At 43.8% G+C, this 21,972-nt stretch overlaps 1 protein-coding gene across 1 annotated transcript in view; it reads right to left on the minus strand.

The window, feature by feature from the left end:
* Nucleotides 1-946: 946 nt before the first annotated feature.
* The window catches only part of ANXA2 (annexin A2), a 27,915-nt gene continuing 6,889 nt past the window's right edge, over nucleotides 947-21,972 (minus strand). Inside the window, exons 3-13 of the mRNA XM_027704405.1 lie at nucleotides 20,326-20,425; nucleotides 12,772-12,866; nucleotides 9,433-9,546; nucleotides 7,243-7,333; nucleotides 5,866-5,945; nucleotides 5,479-5,538; nucleotides 4,804-4,897; nucleotides 3,990-4,085; nucleotides 2,969-3,027; nucleotides 2,189-2,311; nucleotides 947-1,272 (exon numbers count right to left, since the gene is read on the minus strand). Coding sequence (XP_027560206.1) covers nucleotides 1,213-1,272; nucleotides 2,189-2,311; nucleotides 2,969-3,027; nucleotides 3,990-4,085; nucleotides 4,804-4,897; nucleotides 5,479-5,538; nucleotides 5,866-5,945; nucleotides 7,243-7,333; nucleotides 9,433-9,546; nucleotides 12,772-12,866; nucleotides 20,326-20,425 — 972 coding nt within the window. The 3' untranslated portion in view covers nucleotides 947-1,212. The remainder of the gene's footprint in view (nucleotides 1,273-2,188; nucleotides 2,312-2,968; nucleotides 3,028-3,989; nucleotides 4,086-4,803; nucleotides 4,898-5,478; nucleotides 5,539-5,865; nucleotides 5,946-7,242; nucleotides 7,334-9,432; nucleotides 9,547-12,771; nucleotides 12,867-20,325; nucleotides 20,426-21,972) is intronic.

Below are 21,972 nucleotides of genomic sequence, written 5' to 3' on the forward strand. Positions count from 1 at the left end.
GGCCCGGCCCTGGCCCTGTGGGGCTGAGGAAGGCGGGGAACTCCCCCCTCAGGGAACCCAGCAGCGCCCACCTCTTCGCCTCGGAACGCGCCGGACCGACAGCCCGGGGGGCAGCGACCCCGCCCCGGGCCGGCTGCAGGGAACACTCCTGGTACTCACAGGCGCTTGAGGAGGGTTCGGAGTGAGGGTTTTCCCCTCGCGCACAGGCACAGGAAGGGTTTAAAGGTTGGAGAGTATTTGCCCCTCGCACACGGCTCAGGTTTCAGTGGCGTTTATTGGGGTCGGACGGGCCCTCTGGAGATCCCCCAGTCCCACCCCCTGCCCGGGCAGGGTCACCTGGAGCAGGGACACGGGGACACATCCGGGGGGTTTGAACGTCTCCAGAGAGGAGACTCCACGGCCTCCCCGGGCAGCTGTTCAGGGCTCTGCCACCCTCAGTGCAAAGAAGGTCTCCCTCCTGTTGAGGTGGAACTCCTTGAGTTTTAGTTTATGGCCATTGCTGCCCATCCTGTCACAGGGGCACCACCGAAAAGAGTCTGGAGCCATCCCCATGGCACCTGCCTGGGAGATATTTATAACTATTAATGAGATCCCTTCTCAGTCTTCTCTCCAGACTGAACAGGCCCAGCTCCTCACAAGAGAGATGCTCCAGACCCCTCATCATCTTTGTGGCCTCTGCTGGACTCTCTCCAGTAGCTCCTTGCCTTACTTGTCCTGAGGAGCCCAGAACTGGACAGAGCACTCCAAATGGGTTTGGATCTGCTGAGAAATTGAATCATTAAACACATGTAGGGCTTGAGGGAAGAAGATAAAGTTTCAGCCATAAGTAGTGAACCCTAACAGGAAAAAAACTACACAGAAAATGGACGGCGAAGTCAAAATATGTATCAACTGTTCACATAGTTTTCAAATCAAGGTCTGAAAGTAAAAGGTCTTAAAGCATAACTTCATTTTAAATTCTGTTTTATTAGAAACATGGCACAGAGAGGCAGGGCCTTTCACAAGCATGTGTAACCTCATTTCTCTGGAAGGTTCCTTGGGCAGAGCCAGGCTGAGAGGGGCACGCACAGAGGGGAAGCACAAGGAGCATGGCTCTGGCAGGGACAAGGGCAAGCCAAGGCTAGCTAGGCAACTCAGGGTTTTCTAGGATTACAGTAAAATGAAGAGGAAAAAAGGCATGTCTCTGGATTTGGGTGTCTTCCATCACAGTTTTCAGTCCTCTCCACCACACAGGTTCAGCAGTGCCTTCTGGTAATCCCCCTTTGTGTCTTGCTGTAAAGCAAGGGAAGAAAAATACAAAATACATATGAGGAATAGTCACAAAATACAATAGTATATGCATTATGTTCCAAACCTGTGGGACAGCCTATGATTCAGAGTTTAAGCCCTGTCAGCCTGGAGGGGACTATCTAGACTGAGTTTTACTTATGTGTGAACTGAAATTATTTATCATTCTCGCAATGCCAAGAATGGAGAGAAATTTTGGTATGAAAAGAAGAGTAACACAATGAAAGGAAGCCGAAGGACTCAATTCTGTTCCTTGTCACTGATCACTGCAAAAATCATACATCAAGTTCACTATTTAAAAAATTTGTTTATAATCTGCAATTGACATCTTTAGGAAAAGCTTCTGGCTTAAGATTTTTCTTAAATATTTTCTTCAACTTCATCTACACAAGGAAGAATGTATCATGCTGTTGTGAGGGTGGGCAGAAGGCTAATTTTTAAACAGATGCACAAGCTCTTTACCTGTGCACCAAGTTGAGTAAAACCTAGCACCTATAGCCCCTGTCCACTCACTGAAATGGAAAAAAATCACTCTAGCTAAAAGTCACTCCTCGAGCACTGAAATGAAAGGCAGCAGTAATTTAGATGCTCGATTTTCCCTCAGCAACCACAGAGGAATTCTGTTTTTCTTTTCTTTTGATCTGAGGATCAGGGCAGGTGAACAGACTTTTCCCTCAGAACACACCAGCTGATTGCACAAAGCCTGCATGCACTGTCAGGTGGCTGCCAGGAATTGTACCAGCTGTCGACTGTGAAGTTAAAGGTGGGTTTTTCAGTAGTGCATGGATAATATTCTCACTGCAGCCTCTAAAACACCCCCCATGAACTCCAGTGGTACAACTAATCCAATGAGAGACTGCTGCAAAGGTCCATGATATAAAGCAAAAGCTGAAAAACTTGCCTGGATGAAATAATAGAGAGATTTTCCATATTTCCTCTTGAATTCACTCTTAATTTTCAGCATGTCGACCTCGCAGCGGGAGACCATGATCCTGATCAGCACCTTGTCACGGGTCCCCTTGCCCTGCAAGCAGAGACACACTGAGCTGCAACAGCTGAGAGCCACAAAAAGGCACTGCATCTAATGGTAAGACAGCAACTGAGATGTAGAAATAAAGGATATAATGAATTAAGTCTTCTAACTAAGGTGGTTATGATGACCCAGGAATTGGAGCATGAGTACACCTTTCTCGTCAGCAGTGGCTGACCAGCTTCCAGTCACAAATGTAGCTTAGACTGTAAGCAGCACTTTGGGTTCACCAGGAGGCCTTCCTGGTATTGCCCAGTGCTTGTCACCAGGCCTTTCTCTTTCATCCCTTTTCTTGGGAAAATATTTTGAAACAAATTTAATGTCTTATTTTGGCACTTCAATAAACAGCTTTTTCTGCTATTGGCTCTTGGTTACTTGCAAAAGATGTGTCTAATTTTGCTAATTATAATCAACTGATCTAATATTGGTCATTATTATGAGACCTTTCCCTATACTTCCCTGTACCAGATAAATCTGAATAGATTATCCAGACTTATAAGTGTTAAAAAATGCTTTTGAACAATATTAAGTAATTGTTAATTTATTCACGTGCCAGTCATGCATCATATGAATAAATGTGCCCAAGGAATCGAAATTTGATGAAACAATGACAAAATAAAAATAGCATAATGAAAGAACAGTCTTCCCTACCTTCATGGAATCATACAGTCTGTCTGCAAAATACAGCTGCTTGTTCTGAATGCACTGGACTGAGGAGAGATAGAGAGAATAGTTAAATATCCAGCCCATACACAGAGCAGCAGGACACAGAATGGAGCCATTTTGAAAGATATGATAAGTAGTCAAAATAAGATTTTCAGCAAAAGTTCCTCCAAAAGAGGAAATGAAATCATTTTTACCTGAGCTGTTACTTAGAAGTTGTTTGGCTGTGACTGAGCCACAAATGTTTACATTCTGAGAAGGTATTTCCCTCCATGGCTGGTGTCATTTTGGAATGCTAAACCTCCTCCACACATTCCACAACTCCTTCTTCCTCTTCTATAAGCAATCCCTCTTCTGGAATCACTCCTTGTATGCTAATCCACAGGAAGCCTCCCTTTCAAGGCTGAGCTCTGTTTATACTCCATTTGCATTTCAGAGCTCCCAGTTCACCCTTAGTCTGCAATGGATTTCCCTCTTCGAGAGCCCCCTCTCAGACACGGTGACATCCTTGTCATCCTCACCCCATGGCACAGTCCCAGCCCTACACCTGCCTCTCCCTTTCAGAGAATTCAGTGTCAAACCAGCTCCCCCACCAGCCCCTCTCGTCCCCCACTGCCTGCCTGGCCTCTCCTCTCACCCCTGTTCCTTCTCCAGCCCGTGTTGATGTCGAATGCTCACTGTGCTCAGCTACAGTTTCAACCTTTTGGTTTGCTTGGGGAAACAAACGTTAAGCCTCTGTATCAAATAAAAGTGGAACTACAGGCAGATCACAACACACAGGAATTTATTTTAATCTAGAAAGCAGTTTGTACTTTGCAAAGGGCAAAAATAAGCTACTTCTCAATACCTGCAATATCCTAAAATACACCAGTCGATCCAATAACACCAGCACATCTTGATTATTTCCCATCCAGCAGGGTGAAGCTGGGCCCCATTCCTTACCATGATACACTGCAAGAGCACTGGAAAGACTCTGTATAAAGGCAGACTTTACTTCAGGGCAACTCACCAAGATTAAGAAAAGCATTCTCCAAATCTCCCTTGACCTCCTTCTTGATGCTCTCCAACATATCATAGGGGCTGTAGGACTTGTACCTGTCAAACACTGGCACGAGAGAGAAAATGGGTGAAACCAAAACCAGGCCAGGAACCAGCAAAAATAACCACCCAAAGCAAGAACAGAGACAGCAGTGCAGAGACATGTGATCAAAAAATATCTATTTGAGTCCTTCTGAGAACTTCATCTTAAACACAGCCCAGCTAATAGTAAAGCTCCCATGCCATGGCTTTTTTGTTTTCTTTGAACACCTCCATAATCTGGTAAATACCACCATAATCCTGTACTAGTATTTTTTGAAACAACAGGGATTTAGGCCCTGAAGGGTCTTCCAATGGCTTTTCCCATGTGCTGCTTACAGCAATCTCAGAGCAGCTTTGGAGAGCCTGCACTGTCAGATTTAAACACATGATGTAGACTAAGCTACCCTGGCACAGAGGGAAGAGCTGAAGGACTTCTCAAGGTCTCCTGCAACCATGTTTTCTAGATTTGTAACATTTTTGTTTTCAGTGTATGTGACATATAATTGAGCATTGTTACACTTGTGTAAAAAAGAGCTGTGCACCTATGCAAAATGTGAGATTAATACATCCACAGAAATAACTGGTTTTTTTAAAAATTAACATCTTCAACATTAATTAAGATTTACAACATCTCATATGTTTCATGACTGCTTCTTGTGCTCATTTCAATCATATCTGGGACAAAATAGTTCCCATTTCATTGTAACTTTCTCTTACAGAAAAAAAAAAATCTTGAAGAGTACCTTTCTGCAGGTGGGGGACACTTCTTTCAGTCATAATGTTGATCCACTTGGGAACATCAGTTCCCTTTCTCTTCACACCAGCATCATAGAGGTCCTGGGGTTAGAAGGAAAAGCAAAATTGTAAAAATGAGGAGATGTGAATAATTTCCTGATTGGAAAAACAAGCACTACTGGAACTGTGGCTGTGGGAGAAACAAAAGGACACATGGTTGGGCAGGTCACCAGGACAACATCTATGGATCTAATCTGAAACTGAGACTAAATACTTTGGATTTACCACTATCTACAGTTCTCCTCTGTATTTAGCTCTGTGTCCCTCAGCAGAACTGCTCCTGGCAGACACAGATGTACCAAACAAGCATTAGAAGCCACTGAGTTCATTGCAATGTCAGTGTTTCCTTTTGTTAAAGGCTCTCTCTTCACATGCTTAAGGAAATACCAGAGAGCTCCTGCAGAGGTTCTGGTGGGTACGTGGCCTGTGAAAACTGCTGACTGCAGTACCAGGATTGCAGGTGATACCAATACATTGATGCCAGGCCAACATCACAGTGCAAACAATCTGACACACACCCCCCTACTGCCACAAAGGTTCTCCACTGCCACAGGATTTGTACATTTGGTGTCCCCCAAAGCTTGAGCAACTGAAGATATTTAATGATCACCAGCAGCACTTACCCTGGCATCTTGGTCAATCAGCTCATAATCAATCACCGAGGTATCTTCACACCTTTTGCCCTTCAAACAAGGATATCAGGATATTTAGAAGAGGTTTCACAGAATGTAAGCAGTGTGCTATGTGCATATTCCTTTCTTTTTAATTTTTTAATCTAACTTTGATAAATGAATAACTGAATGCTCCATCCCCACTATGAAGCTGCTGCTATTAACGCTGCATTTCTGTCAAAACAGTTTGCCCTTCAACTTGGAATAGTTTTTCCCCTAAAGTCAGTGAAAATACAGGGAAATTTCAAAGTGAATTTAGAAGTGTTTTACTGGCAGCCATCAGGCAGTTACCAAAGAACAGGCACTTTAGGAAATGTGGAAAAACATGAGCAGACCCACCTTGGCCAGGGCAACCATGAGCTTGCGGAAGTCACCAGATGTGTCTGATATGATGTCCTTCTCCAGCTCTGTCTTGTACACTAGAAGACACAACATTCTTTTCCATTAAATGGTGTCCTACAAATACACCTTCACAAGGAAACCAGCTGCTAATTACTGTGTTTTATGCACATAAATGAACAGCTACAACCTAAGTCACATGTGGAAGACGATGCAAATGAATGCAGGCTTGCCTACATCAAACCCAACGCTGCCACCAGCCAGGCATGAGGACCAGCAGCCTGCCATGGGAAGAGACCAGGAGAACCTGGGACTACTAAAATGAGGGGGAATATTGTTTTAAGCTCAGTGTCCTGCTAGATCATTCTTAGCTACCAATTGACGTTTGCTTGTTTGATAAACAAAGCATTTAGGCCTTCTCATCTCGTGGGTTTAGGACTGGACAACTACAGCTACAGGTTGAATGCAAGAGACCAAAAGCCTTTAGGATAAATCTAAGGAATCTGCTCTGGTGTCTAAACATTTTCATTGCTTTCCAAGTGGTCATACCTTTTACAGTCTCTTCTTTTTCCAACAGCAACCTCATCTACAGCAACAACACTCTCTTTGCCAATACATATTATTTCTTTTGATGCTGGCCCTTATGATTATTGGTTTTGCTTGTCCTTTTTGGCTCAGCCAGCACCTCACCAGCAGTGCCTGACAACCTGTGTGTCCCAGCACACAGTGATTTGCTGCATTTCAGGCTGTTTGTGGGGAAGCTCAGCTGGAAGCTCAAGGTAAACAACAGGACAGCTGAATTGTGATAAACCCAACAAGAACGGGCCCATGTAAAAACACCAGGAATATTACAGGACAAGTAATCTTTCTGAGGATGGATCTTGGAGCACTCATACCTACTGACAATCAACTATGAATTTTAGCTTCCATCAGGTAACATGCTTTAGAAAAGTTGAAAAACTGAATATATGCTTTAATGAAGTTTTATTTCATGTCTTTCCTGGCAGATCTACCCAACAAGCTTACCAGCATGCTTCAGTGGATTTCAGATTCACCTACTTACTACATAAGTGATGCCAGAATCCACAAACCTAACATCATTATTTCTGTCACTATGCATAGAATGCTGGGAGCTTATAGAAGGAATTCATTTAGACAACTTGTGGGAGTGGTAAATATTCTCTAATCTGTTTGCTACTGAGCAACAAGATGGAATTATAAAACACACACAGGACACCAGTACAACAAGTTATGTCCAACTGCCAGAGACTGAGAGCAGATTTGGGTAAGCTGTCTAATAATGACCCACTGACAGGAACTCATCCAGGAAACTCGGTGTAAAACCACAGGACAGGGACACTTGCACAGTGAACTTACTTTCCCTGTAGACTCTGTTGATCTCACTGAGCTCCTGGTTTGTTCGCGAGCAGATGATCTCAATGAGTGTATCTTCATCAGTTCCCAGGCCCTGCAACACAGCCCAGACTCAGTCAGGAGCTACAAATGAACAGGCTTGCTGAAATGGTTTAGAGACACTGTACAGACATCCTCTCTTCCACTCCAACAGTTTCGCAGCCATTCAGGGATATTTTTTGCCAGCTGCTCTGAGAAGCAATATATGGAACACTTTTAGTTGCCAGATACTCCTCCAGGGGCTCTGAGACCCTGAGATCTCTGGGCAGTGAGCATTTGCTGTGTGTCTGACACCCAGTGGCCTCCCCACCAGCACAGCTGGGTAAGTTCAGCTTCTCATGGCCTAAGTGTGATTGTGTTCTGTCCACTGGGAGCACAGGAGGAAAACGTGTTTATAAATCCTGTTAGGATGCTGTTCGTGATGCCCATTGATAACAGAATGTCATTGGTATGTGGCAAAAATGGGCATCATTTCCACAGGACTCCAAGAGCAGTAACATCTTGGGAAAAGACCTCATGATGCAGTCCTTAGCATGTGGAAAATGGAGGCAATTATGTGGAAAACTACCCTTTGGATAAAGTGTCTCTACTGAAGGGAGAAGAGAGGGGGACAAACAAAAAAACCCCCCCAACTTCCCCCCTCCCAAAAAAAATAAAACCACAAACAAACAAGCAAAAAAGAGTAAACCCAAGTAATTTTATAAAAATGGCTTAAAGCTAAGAAAAGTAGGACAGCTTGCCACAGAATGGTTCTAATGGGTATCCGGTGAAGAAATGAAGGCCAACAACAGGTATGATCTTCTAAATATTTTTAAATTACTTTGCAAGAATGTGTAACAGACAAATAATTAACTCCTCAGCGATAACTTTGCTTTACCCAACTCTGGTGCCCATGTCAGAGCTTATAATGCTGTCATGTATCCAGCCAGACTTGAGCTCAGCAAATACCAAGCACCAGAGCAGATGCTGGGGAGTTGGGAACAGCAACCCATGGGGGAGCAGAACAGTCTACATTTGGGGCCACTCTGAGGCCACTGCTTGGTCCTTGGGCTGTAAATACAACATAAATGGCACGTGGTCATGCTAAATATCGTGTTTCAGGTGGAAGACATTAAAACAAAAAAACCTCCCAGACTAGTGATTCCCAATAAATTATGGATAAGCTGTACTTAAGCCAGAAGAGGGCAGCAGCTGATAACTCAAACAAGGGGTTTGGCCCACAGCTGAAGAGTTACCAGCTCCACAGTGGGTTGGGTTTTTGGTTTTAGGAGTTTAAGGGTTTTTTTGTGGGGTGTGTGTAGTGTGTTTATGCCTGTGTTTAGTGGAGGGAATGGTTTTGTTTTCTTCTTAGTTTTTTAACTCCCTTCTAATTGTCTGGAGAAGTTAATTATTTGGGTTTTCTGTTCCTGTTCTGAATTTCAATAGACATACCTTAGTACTTGTTCTTAATTATTTAAAATAATAACCTGATCAAAACATTCAGAATTTAAGTGATTATAGCTACAAGTTCCCAAACCTTATCTGGCTTGAAAAGGTGAATGTACTGGCATGAGCACCTCCCAAGCCTTGTTTCAGTGGCTGCAGAACAGGTATTTCTGACCCAGCAATCCCTGCCTGTGACTGCAGGGGGGGAATACAGGGACTCCCTGCTGGGCTCCTTCTCCAAAGACTCCTTTTGATGCCCCTCCTCGTGTTCTACACAGGGGCAGGTCTGGTACAGGATGTTCTTTCAAGATCAGTGATAAAATAACCCAGTAACTGGAAACAGCTGTTTAAGCCTGTAAATGCTGGCAGAGGATTTAATGCTCCTCTAACAGCTGCTCTCTTAATGGTTTTGTGTACTGTGAACCTGTACATTGTTTCTAAGAGCAGTCAGCAAAGCAGCAACCAGCCAGAGCAGCCTATCAGTCACTCCTGAGCTGACAAGAATCATTTTTTCCTTAAAGAGATTTATTTCACAGTTTGAAAATCACATGGTTCCAGAATTTCTCTCATTTTGGATGCCTTGCAGCTAAGGATACTTAAACTGTAGCACTAAAACAAAATAACAATCATTGGACATGTTTGGAAACTGCAGCCTGGGGTATGAAGTCCATACTTGTTCTTGAGACAGTGATATCAGACTGAGAACCTTAAATTTCAAAGCTTATTTACCTTCATGGCAGCTTTCAACTCAGAGGCATCATACTGTGCTGGTGTCTTCAGCAAGCCCAGGATCACTGCCTCCAAGTGACCTGACAGAGCAGACTTGAGTGCTGCAGAAAGTTCCTGTGAAATAGGAGGGACAATGGAAGGAAAAAAAATTAAAGCTCACTTCTGATCTCCAGAGAATTTAACCCGCCGTGCTTAAGTCTCCAAGCCTGCAACAGTGTTTCTGACACAATTGACAAGGAAACAGAATACAAAGAGCTCTCCTTCTGTGAAAGCCTAACAGAGAAATTAGGGCAAAGGAGCTTTTTTCTAATCCTCTGAAAATAAGAAGAAATGCACCAGTGGCTGACAAAGTGTTGGGAAGCACAGTGCAGACACATCTGAGCAGCTCTGCCCCAGTCCTGAAGCACTGATGCTTTGTTGGAACTAACAAGCCCAGCTGGATCTGAGTTTGACTCCCTGTGGTCAGTGCTTCTCCATCTTACTCCCAGAGTTTTCCCAGTGGCACTGTATTATTTGTGTGTTTTTATCTATTGTCCCAGCCCTTGACTAGCTAAGACATTGGAAAACTGACTGCACAGTTACTCCACTGCGAGGCCCAGCTCCCAAACAGCTCAGCTCCAGAGAAAGAAATCATCCCTGAGCACAGAAAAATGACTCCTGTCTTCAAGGAAACTCTCAGAAGATTGTAGCTAAAATCCCTACTGTTAATTGTCAGCCAGTCCTAGGGAAAGAAACAGTCAGGTATGTTCACTGACAGGATGCTTGCCAACCTGCAGCAAAGAAAGCCAGAGGCCACGTCCTCTTGCAGGTTTCAGATGCAACTAGAATAATTCTAATTATCAGCTTCACCGTAGTGTGTTACAAAGTTGAAACCCCTTGGATCAAGCCTGAGGTTCACCCAGATCCAGGTATTCCCCAAGCTGAAGTTAAATCTGCAGCATTCAGAAGGGAATTGCTGCCTTTCAGTTGCTGGTTTCCCCACTAACAATGTGTGCTGGGGAGGCAGGGGAGCAGGGGGCAGACAAAGGGAGCTCAGCTGGACTGCAGGGAAGTTTGTGCCAGAGAGATAAAGAGCCAAGGCATGGAGTTAATCTCCAGAGTCACCCAGTTAATGCAGGCACTCATCTGTGTAATACTGTGTTCACTCCCTGCATGGATTGACAAGGGACTGAATGTGGGTTTGGGGAATCTACCTGCTTTAGTCTAAGATGCATTTTAGTACAACAGTTGGATCCAGTGCTCCATCCTTTGTGTGACAACAGGTTCTTCAGACATAAGATGAAGCAGCAACACCACCACATATCTCTGGAATAAATTGTAGGGAACGAGCTGCCTGAGAAGCTGTGGATGCTCCACCCCTGGAAGTGTTCAAAGGCCAGGCTGGATGGGGCTTGGAGCAACTGGGTCTAGTGGACAGTGTCCACCTTGGGACCCCAAGATGCCCTCCAACCCAAACCATTTGATCATTTACTAAAATAACTGTAACTAAACACTTTAACTAAGCCAAGCACCTGCCCTCATATTAGCGGGTTTTTGGAGGAATAAGGTCTTCTGCCCCTGCCAGGCCAGCAGGGTCTCCACCCTGCCATTCTCTGCCAGGGCTCAGAGTGCTCTAAGGGAGAAGCAGAAAGCAGTGACTGACTGTCATGGTTTGAGAGCCCCAAAATCCAATTCCCTAGTCCAAGCCCCCCTCCCTCATCTCAACCCAGCAATCAATTATTTATAAATAGCAAATGGAAAGTGTTTTCCTAAGTGTTCCGGGGAGCATCTGCACATAAGCAGTTCATTTCAAGGTCAGGGATTACTGGTGGCAGTCAGGACTGACCAGACACACATGAAGACACACATGCAGAATACCCAGTCTGCACTGGGAGCTCCACTGACACCAGGGATGGGGAAAGATTCCTCAAGCTTACCAAGAGTTTCCATCAGACACTGCTCAGCTCAAAGGAATTAAAAGGCAGGTAGATATGTGACATTTAAAAACTATGATCTGTTGATAAATCCTGCAACAAACAAAACGAGCAGCCTAGAACAACACAAGACTTTGCCAGCCAAAACTGCACAACCCATCGGCAAAGCAAACCACGAGACACTGTCCCTAGAAGATGTACCTACGTGTCTTTTCATATCCCACTGCCTCCTCTCGTGTTTATCTCTCTCAGTGGTTTCTACTGCAAATTCCCATTGTTTCTACAGATTGGTTTATTCTTTGGCACTCGTTAAACTTGATAAATTCAGTTTGCTCTTGGGTTGCAGCAAGGAAAAAAGGTGAGAGAGAAACAGATGAAAAAAGTTGCAGATTTTCTTGACTGTGCATTTCTGTGGTCATGCAAAACATTTAACAAAGCTTTAGGTGACACATTTCACAATTAGGGCCCACTCTTGTGCAGGACTCACTCTCCCAGTGCCCAAGGGCAGGACCCCAGGGGTGCAGATGTGGGCACACATGCACGTGTCCAACCCCTGTGTGCCTCTGCATGTGCCTAATCAGCCATGCAGCAAAGCTGGTGAACTTCCAAAATTTAACTCTACATTTACATTTGGGTTCAGATGAGTATTCTGGGCTGCTGTTGGAGGACTACCATTTGGGGTCTGGCAAACCTGGAAGAGATACATCCATCACAGTCTGAACTCTATACAAGGTTCCTCTTTATTGTGGGCATGAAACTTCGACTATGGTAAGATTCTGACAACTTCAAAAGAGAAGAGCTCCTGCCTTCCAGATAGCAAGACTCACTGTGCAGAATTCTACACACATTTTACAGATTTCTCTCCATCAATAGATCAGTACCCAAGGTATTTCTGACAGGATTTAGTGACAGTTGACTCATCAATCACTTGGCTCACATTTGCAGTGCTCATAGCACAGCTGACTGCAGTCCTTCCTCAGCTAAGCCAGCTCTGAACAGAAACAGAACCCTTCCCTTATGCTGGGTTGTCTTAACAAAATAAACAAAAACCCAAACATCCCCCAAAAAAACCCCAAACAAAACCACAAACAAAAATCCATCCCCAAAAGCATCTCCCTTTCATCTTTTCCTTCAAATGGAGGCATTTCACACCAATGACTTTTCAGTATTGTTTATCATATTGCACAAGGGAATCCTGTGGCTCCCATTGTGACTTCTGGAGGTGCTGGGAAACCACTGCCTCCAACAGATTGCAGTCCCAGCTGTGCATACTCAACACATTTGGAAGTTCCACCAGTCCTAAATGGTGACAGCATGGACAAAGCAGATGCAAGTTTTTTCATTTCAGAGAAAAGATAAACCCTAAAAAATCAAACTGTCCACAAGAAAAATATTGAATAATTAGTATTTGTTTATATTTTCCTACCTTTTTGGTTCTCCTCTGGTAGGCAAAAGCAATGTCCTGCCTCTGCTCATTGCTGCGGTTTGTCAGGATGTTGATGATGGTCACCTCGTCCACACCTACAGAGATGTGAGACACAGTTAAAGCACCTTTCCTGGCACGGTTCTCTGTGTATCCAGATGTTCTCCAACACTCACAGCACAGCACTGTGCTGTCTGCAGCAGAGCCCAACGCTCTCATTAGTATTTGTCACATCCTGGCCTTGGAGGAAGCACAACCAGTCACAGCCCAGGCTCTCGAGGAGATGCAGATCTTGGTGTACACAGGCAGCAGCACACCTCCAAGTCTGCTTGGTGACCAGCTTTGCTACCCTGTCTTCTGCCTCTCTTGGGAGTCTGTGCACTTGTGTTCAGGCACACACAATTCTGCAAAAGGTTGCTCAAGAACACACACCTTAAAACTGACACAAACTTGTACTTATTAAAGTCTGCCCTGTCATTTCAGTAGAGTGTTTTCAATTAAGGTTTCTTAATAAAGCAGTTATATTTTCTGCTTAACCCATTTAACCTATCATTCCAAACATAAAAATGTGAAAATAAAGTGTATTTCGTTCTCTCAGCAGCTCTGAGGCTCAGGAGACAAAAGGGTTTTTTTGACACTGGAAGAATTATGTGCTCCTTTTTTTGAAATGCTCACTGAAAGATCCATTCTGAGCTGTAACCAACAGGCCCAGAGGACTTGGGTGCTCAAACTCCCAACTTATCTTTCAGACAAGTGAACTACGTGTCAGTGAAGGTTTAGTTTCAAGTGCAGCATTCCCAATCCATGCACTTCAACGCAGCTGCAGCTGAATGCAAGGAGCTCATTCAGATTTTTTGCAAGTTAAGAGCCAAAGCAGCATCCAGGGTTAGATCCTCTGGCTGTAACAGAAGCGAATGCTCACCCCAGCTCCACATCCTGCAGTGCCATCAGGGCAGGGCAGTGCACAGGGAGAAGGCTCTGCTGTTGCACGGAAGGCAGGATTTCCCAATGTCCCTTCCCACACACAGCCACTTGCCACTCTGCTCTTTCACTGCAGGCAGCACCTTGGGACTTTTCCTCTTGCTCCTCCTACTGCTACTGACTTCCATGTCACATTCCCACTCCTTTTCCCCACCTCACTTGCTGCTTTCTAACTGGATTCTCCCAAACTTGAATTCTTTGCCTGGCAGTTCTTCCTCTGATCACAACTCTCACCTGCAGCTTGGTCTTGGCAGCTCAGTGGATACCCCAGAGCCTTGTTGGACTGGAAGCTCTTGGGCTTCTTGAGATGAACCTGAAGCATCTGACTTATTCTGTATCCTGTGATCGGGCTCTGACCCCATGGACATAAATCCCCACACCCTGCAATCATCCCTGTCTCTCCCAGTGCTCTCTACAAGGACAGCCACCCTTTGTTTATTCACACCAACAGAGAAGCCCAACAAGCTGAGGTACATTCCCTTAACTAAGCATTCAAGTGCTATTAAACACTTTCTCTTACTGTGAGACTTTACAGGAACTGCCCTTGCAAGAAGCCAATCTCCATCACTCAAAGGAACATGTTTAGAAAAGCAAGCTCCCCTGCCACAAGATGAAAAAAAAGACTTCTTAGCCACAGATATAAAATAGCCAAGGAAAAAATAGTTGGAATAACAAATAGGAAAAGCAGCACACTTTTACACTGGATGTGTCTGAACAGAACTGCAAAGGTCAGTCCAGGCACATCTGTGGCAGGTGGTTGGAATCTCCAAAGGGCCTGGGTGAGGACACACCAGCTTGCTCAGGTAAAATCTAATTTTGCATTTAATTTTCTAACTTTGCTTAAAACAGCAAACACAACTCTGTTTTTGTAGGACACTTATAAACTTTTCTTAGAATGCTTTGTAAAAATGAACAAGTGAAAGAATTTGAGTGCCCTTCCCCAGTTCTCCCGTGCACGTTTGTGCCTGTGTCACTGATTTCAGCCCCCAGGTAAAATGTCCATTTGTATTTATGTACATTATTGCTTAAACAAAGCTGTGTGGAGAATGCCAGCACAGCTGGAAGTGATGGCCAGGGAACAACATCTTCCAAACAGAGCAGTCAGCAGAGCTCATAAATGGCTGCACAGAGGAGACACCTGGCACAGCTCTCATGCTGATATCAAATATCAAGCTGAACCCTCAGCTGTGCTGTGGAACCACCTGCTCTGGACTATTTCCACGTTGACTTAGAAGTGGCAAAACTCTTCCTAAATATTGCATGTCTAATACAGTGCATATTCTTCTGGAACAGAAAGGTAAAAGGTAACAGGTAATCTGTTTTCTGGTGAGGTTTTGAAGCAAACAGGGGGCTCTGCTCCACAGGTCAGAACAAGCCCAGAGTTTGGCCTCGGGTCTCTCCATTTATTACAAGGCTTATGAATAGTATCTTTAACTTTTGCACACAGGTCACTACAAAAGATGATTTTTTCATTAAAAAAGCCAGAAAGTAAGGACTGGATCAGCAGCTACCAGCAGGACTCAGATCCCTGCCAGAATCCAGCTACATTTATTTTCCCTATTACCCAACGCAACCTCACAGCAACTTGAAACAAAGAACTGCAACAGATATTATAAAAAGCAATCATATCAAGTGTGAATCTTGCAAAAGGCCATCTAGTCCCTAGCTGCACGATCTAAAATTATGGGTCAAATCCAAAATTCCTTTCTTCTTCTTCACCACATTTTTCCTGCTGAAATACTACACTCAGCCTGGTGTCCTCAGCTCGTGCTCAGGGCAGACCTACAGCACTGCTGCTCTTACTCACACAGTTTGACCTGCAAATGATGTCAAAAGGCCCTGGACAGCATCATGTGTCTAAGTTACAAATTTTGGGTTGCAAACATGCTGGTTGCACATGTCAGCCACAACCTACTCCTGCACATTTTCAAGTGTTCCCACTTTATAAAAGAAAACAAATTCTCCCAGTCCAGAAACGGCCACACACAGACATTGGACCTTTCAGCAGAGCACAGGCCAATGTCTTAAGCTTTTTAATAAATTCTAAATGTAAGCAACTCTTGGCATTGAAAAGAGAGAAATGACATTTTCGAGTTTTCTCATATCACAATTGTGATAAATTAGCAGGCCCCAAGTGACTGCAGCCAAGTTTCTTAGGCTATGCTTTGTGGATGGAAAAATGAAGTGAACTCATTGCTCTGGCACTGAGGGAAAGTGAGTGCCTGTATCTCACACTTGGGAATGCTGCTGCACGGACAGGATGCTGACTCACATCTGCTGAGGTGGGGCAGGGCAGGACAGCAGCTCAAACACTTCTCTTTGTTCACTAAAATCTCTGCAAGTTTCAGGCAATCAAACAGAAATTTATTTCCACATTTATTTTGGCTAGGCAGATTTTATCACTGTATTTCTATCAATGGGCCACGGAAAGAAAAATTGTGACGAATAACACCTCTTTTGAAAGAGGCAATCTGTGGCAGTGTTGTGGCTCAATCAGCAAAGGAGAGGAAATAAATATAACCAAGAGGATCACTTGGGGTTTTTCATTTTTTGGTTTAGAAGACACTCCAGTTGAATCTCCATGGGCCACACCAAGAGCAGCAGCATTGTTCTGGATGATATGGACAGTCATTGAACTGTCCAGGACAACAGAGCACAGGGCTGACATATTTTCTGTCTGCACACATTCACTCAGCTCATTTACTACAAATGTACTCTCTTGAAATTCATTTTCAAACACAGCATGGGCAGAACACCAGAACTGGTTGTGTCCCAACAGCACCTGGGTCCTACAGAGATCAGCAGGGATGGATGGGATGGGGAGCAGCTCCCCCAGCCCACGGATGGGGGATGTACATGATCGGCCCCTTGGAGGCCTCAACTGGTACCAGCACAGTCCTGGCACTGTTTGACTGAGCTCATGCTCTGCAGGGTCTTATTTTCCTTGGAAAAATCCTGATCCCACTGGAGTCAAAGGGAAAAATTTAGATAAAACCAGATGTAATTTCAGCTCTGCTATTTTGCTTCGCGAGATTTCACCAAACCCAAACCATGTTGCAGGAGATATTTCTTTAGTGATACTTCTAATACCTGGAATATGTGACTGATGCACTTTGAGGGATTAATTGGCACTATCCTCCCTCACCAGCAGCCAGCAGGTTTCCTCTAAAAACTTTTACTTCATAACATCAAAAACTCTGCTAAAAGGTATGGGCATGCTGAATATACCACATAAACAGAAGACCTTTCTGTAAGACTGAACTCATTGGTTTACATTTCATCATTGTTTTACTAATGTGTAGATAGAATGAATTTATTGTAGATCTTTTGGAAGTCTGCCAGTCATGGGGGAAAAAAGGTATCCCATGGGACCTCAATAAAAGGTTGCAAGTGACTTAATTATTCACAACCTACTTTGACAAAATTATTTAACAAGTACTTGAAGCACACAAAGTCTCAGTGAAAGGGAATAACTCTGAAAGAGAAGAGGGGCACTTCAGCAGTTGTCTTTGCTATAAAAGAATGAAAAGGAAACCTAACATAAGCTCTGTTAGTGCTGTTCTACTTAGTTTCCTCTGTTTAGGCTCATGTACATCAGCTAATCTATACACAAGGCACAACAGAGCATTGTACAGAAATTAAACAGCCTCTTGTCCTATACAGCAAAAAGCCAGCATTTACAAAGGACATGCTGAGGCATGAGATGAATTTCTACAGAAACACTAAACAGCATAAAAAGGAAACACAGTCATGACATTTATTACAAAAGGAACAAGCCAGGACTGTAACAAGTTATTTGCATTATACAACCTCTGGGTTGTAGGATTGCTAACTGCAAACTGGTTTGACATCACCTGCAGCCATTCCTGCACATTCCCCTTTCTAGGCTATTGGATATATATATATATCCCCCCTGCACTTAAATAGCTCCACTCAAAGCCCAGAAAAGGGCTGGACAATGTCTTTGTCCAGTACAGGTTTTGCAGATAGATCTGAGGCCCAACAAACACATCCCAGTATTTTCCACAGATCCTGCACAGGTACATAGATGGCCAATCAACCTCAGAGGAAAGAACCTCAACAGTGGGAATAAATGCTGAAATATTTAGATATTATATAGAGCAGAACTCTGTCCTAGATCTTCATCTGAAACAAACATACAGCTGTTGTTTAGGTTGTAAAATAAGTTTTACCCATTTCACATACAACCACCAAAACAGAATTGATGACTCTGATTCTGGGAGTTTCCATGGCTGAGGAACAGCTGGATAATAATTTCTGGGGCCAAAGCAGCCTGCTCTGATGGCAAACCCCACCCTGTTCATACAGGCACTGTTTATAGAAGGGATACCCAGAGCTCAGACTCCAGCAGGGCTCATTTCCACAGCACTGCTCTAAAGGACACACCTGGTGCTCTGATGAGACCCACAGAGCAGGGACACACCTCGGTGTTCAGAACATGGGCTTCAGACACCAGGAGTCCTTTATCCTGCAGAGAGCAAAGCCCCCAAAATGCTTGGTTCTGATGTGCCTGGTTTTTTTGAAGTTGCCACCTCAACCACAAAACAGCTTCCATGTGTATTTATAACCTGTTATCTCCCTCAGTGTCTTAAAACAAAATGAACATGTCATATCACTCTTTACTATTCTCAGAAAACTTACATTGCTTATTTCCACTTTCCACACACAGTGCAAACTAGGAAAATGGGAGCTGCTTGGACATAGAGTTTGTTCATTATGGGTGTTATGTCTCTGGCTCAAAAGATACTTTGATATTTCCCAGAAATATTTTTAAACTTGTTCTTGCAGAAGAATTTCTCTGTGTAGCTCTTCCTACCATTGTCCATAGGAAAAAACAGTTCTTGTCTGGATGATTCAGAATTTTCATTTAGGCAAAACCCCACGTATATTTTAGAGAGCACACATTGTAGCACATTTTCTGAATTAGCAGATGAAAATATCCTTTCACAAAGCATTCAAAGTGCAAGGAAACAGTACCTGGAAAAGGGTCATAACACTGCTTCTTACTTTTCCACAGGAATACTTCCTTTGTGAGATTCTTTAGGGTGGAAGATTCAGTATCACAACCATTAAGAGATTCTCACCTTTAAAGTCACCTTCTCAAAACAGGTTCTGGACAACAAACTGATAAGCAGAGATCAGCTCAATCCTACAAACAGGCAGGTCCATGAATAAGTTCCCCTGTTATTTGTTCAGAGAGTTGAAAATCATCTCTCTGATGAAATGTTTCCATTTATCCTAAAACCATAACTCAGCAAACCGATTATTTTTGCTGGAAGAAAGTGAAAAAATGCCATGAACTTGACTTTCCTGACTGGAAAAACTTTTGTACTGCCTGAGATATTGCAATTTCCTTTTGCAGTAATTAACAGCTTGAGTGTTCAAATGTGTAAATTTGTACTATCCTGCAGGCCTGATGGTATATTTGACAGGTTTAGTTTTGCCCTACAATCAGAGCTGTAAAAAATTATGAAGTCCAGACAAAACTCTACATATACACACAGCGTCTTCTGCCAAACATGATGGCACATACACCTCTCTCACAAGAGGATTTCTGTAAATAAAAGCAAACCATAAATGATTCAAAATCACAACTGACCCTACCTCAGTAAGGTATTTCTCCAGTTAAATTAAGAAATCTTGTGAAAGGAAGCTTCATTGCTTGTTAGGGTGGGGAAATATTTTACAGTTTAGAGCAAGTCAACCATGTGCTTTGTTGGCACTGATGGAAGACTTAGCATTTCTTTCTGATGAGAAACTATCTGGCTTTTAAATTTCTCCCTCTCCTGACATGCAGGCAAAAAACTCGTCAGCTGCAGCTCCACCCAGCTGTTGCCTCTCTGGCCTGAACAAGCCTGGAAGGTGTGGCCCCCCCTCTGTGGCCCAGAGCAGGACAAGGACAGGATCACAGCCCTGGGAGTACCACCAAGGAATGCTCTCAGAGCTGGAGTTGGTACTCCCTGCACTCCTGATGGTTCCAGCAGAGAGAGGCCTCCCCAGCAGCCTGGACTCTCACAGTGCCCTGCGCCTGAAATGCTGCAAACTCCTTTCACAAACCAGTTTCTAAGACTTTCTTTGACCCGAAATTAATACAAGATACATGAGCATTTAGTTCAAAACCCAGGAGAAAAGTGTTCAAACCACCCCTGTGCAGCTGTCTGGAGAGCTGAAAGGAAGAAGAAACGTCCAATCCAATAATCCAGTAGAAATCCATGATTCAGAGCCTGGTCCCCAATCTCTGCCACAGAAGCTGACATTTCATTCTCAGTGGCAGAAAAGTAGTAGAATTTGAAGTACTGATGAGTCAAGAGAGAGAAAAAGTGGACACTTTCAGTGATAACTTCAACAACTCGTGCCTACAAACTCAAAAGCACATTCAAAGCACACATTTACAGGGTTCAAACTCCAGCTGGGTCAAGATTTCATCAGTGAGGTCTGAGAAATCCAACACCTCCTCAAACAGGTATCCTTGAGTGAGGATATTACAACATTGGTCTTGAGACAGTATTTTTGTGTTTTGCTGCAGGCCAGCCCTGTGTCCAGCCCTGCTCTCACCTTTGGTCTTGATGGCCGTCTCCAGCGCCGCCGCGTCCCGGTCGGCATCGAAGTTGGAGTAGGCCTTCACTGTGGCATAAGCACTTGGTGGGAGAGAATGCTGCAAGGAAAAGGAGGAAAAGAACTTCCAAGTTAAATCGTGTCATGTGTAATTGCTGCAGTTAATAAAACACGTGGCTCTCAGTTAACTGGTGTTCTGCCAAATGTTTAAATACGAGAATGTGAAAACAGAATTCTACAAAGAGCCACCAACTCTGTTCTCCTGGAGTGTGTTGTCCAGAAATCCACCCACGGCCACGCTTATTATAACACAGAATATAGACAAATAGATATTTTATTGCAGCAAAAACCTACCACATTTCAAGTTTACTCACTAAACCTCAATACTCTAAAATCTGGAGTTTTCTGGCTAGATCTGAAGGAAAATGGCTACAGAAAGCTAATTCATTCAAAGAAAATGAAAGTCTGAAGTATCTTAGATTTGAAGCCTATACTTTACTTTGGATTACAGGCTACAAACAATCATTAAAAAAAAGTAGAGGGAGATGGAAGATTAATGAGTAAGTCAGAACAAGTTTTGTGCCCTATCTCAGGGACTTTAAAGATAAGACAAACAAAATCTTTTCAAGCCTATAGTTCTAGAAAGCAAAAGTTACTCACAATGTCCTTTTGAAACTCTTTGCATGCAGATACTTGGTTTAAGCAGCATGAGGATAACAAAACCAATTGACATTTCAAATTACCTCTGCTAAGAGTAAGAGGATTTGCAGGTAACTTCACTGAGTAAACAGATGCAACAGTTTAGAAGTTACCAGATTGTAGCAGTGTTTATTATGGCCCTCTCCTGAGGATTACAGCTTCAGAGGGTCACCAGAATAAAGATTCAAATCTCCTCAGCTGCTTCAGTGTAAGCCAACAGTTTAGCTTGTTATCACCTCCCACGGGCAGGTTCACCCAAACCACAGATTTTCATACAAATAGGTGAGAAATCTTCACAAATCCCACTCTGCTGAGTTCAGTTTAGAGACCCAAACCTCTGGCAGAAAGGGGTAGTGACCAACACCTGACACTGCCACCACTGTTTCCTAAGTGAATGAACAGCTGAGCTTTCTTGGCAAAGAGCCCCAGAAACTCCTGTTTGTGTCCCTAACTCCAACAGAAGGCTGTGTTCATGAACAGGACTAAGCTATCTTAATATCCCTGGAGAATCTTTTTACTTGCAAATTTTTAAGAGGACAACCTTTAACTAAAAATATTCCATGGTTTCTGACTACATTTGCCTCTCTCCTGCAGAGGTCAGGCTGTCCTGGATGGGTTCCTCTGGCAGCAACCACTGTGCCCTCTTGAGACAGTCTGTTTTGTGCTGTGGGGATGGGGACTCAAAAAAGCACTGATAAACTGAGCCTTTCTCTTTTGTCTCTTACCATCAGCTCAGTCCAGCAAAGTGGCCCCAGTTTGGCCCAGAGCCACACCACAGAACACAGACTGGCTTTTAGCAGAGCAGGTTGGTAACAGAAACAGTAACTGGAGATGTGCAAGGAGCCTTGGAGAGCTCTGTGTGCCTGACAGAGCCCTCACCCAAGGCACACCTCTCATGGCACTGCTAACTAACCACACTCTGCTAACTAACCACACTCTGCTAACTAA

Source organism: Neopelma chrysocephalum, unplaced genomic scaffold (genome assembly GCF_003984885.1).
Source record: "Neopelma chrysocephalum unplaced genomic scaffold, ASM398488v2 Primary Assembly neopelma1_274, whole genome shotgun sequence".
Classification (NCBI taxonomy): Eukaryota; Metazoa; Chordata; class Aves; order Passeriformes; family Pipridae; genus Neopelma; species Neopelma chrysocephalum.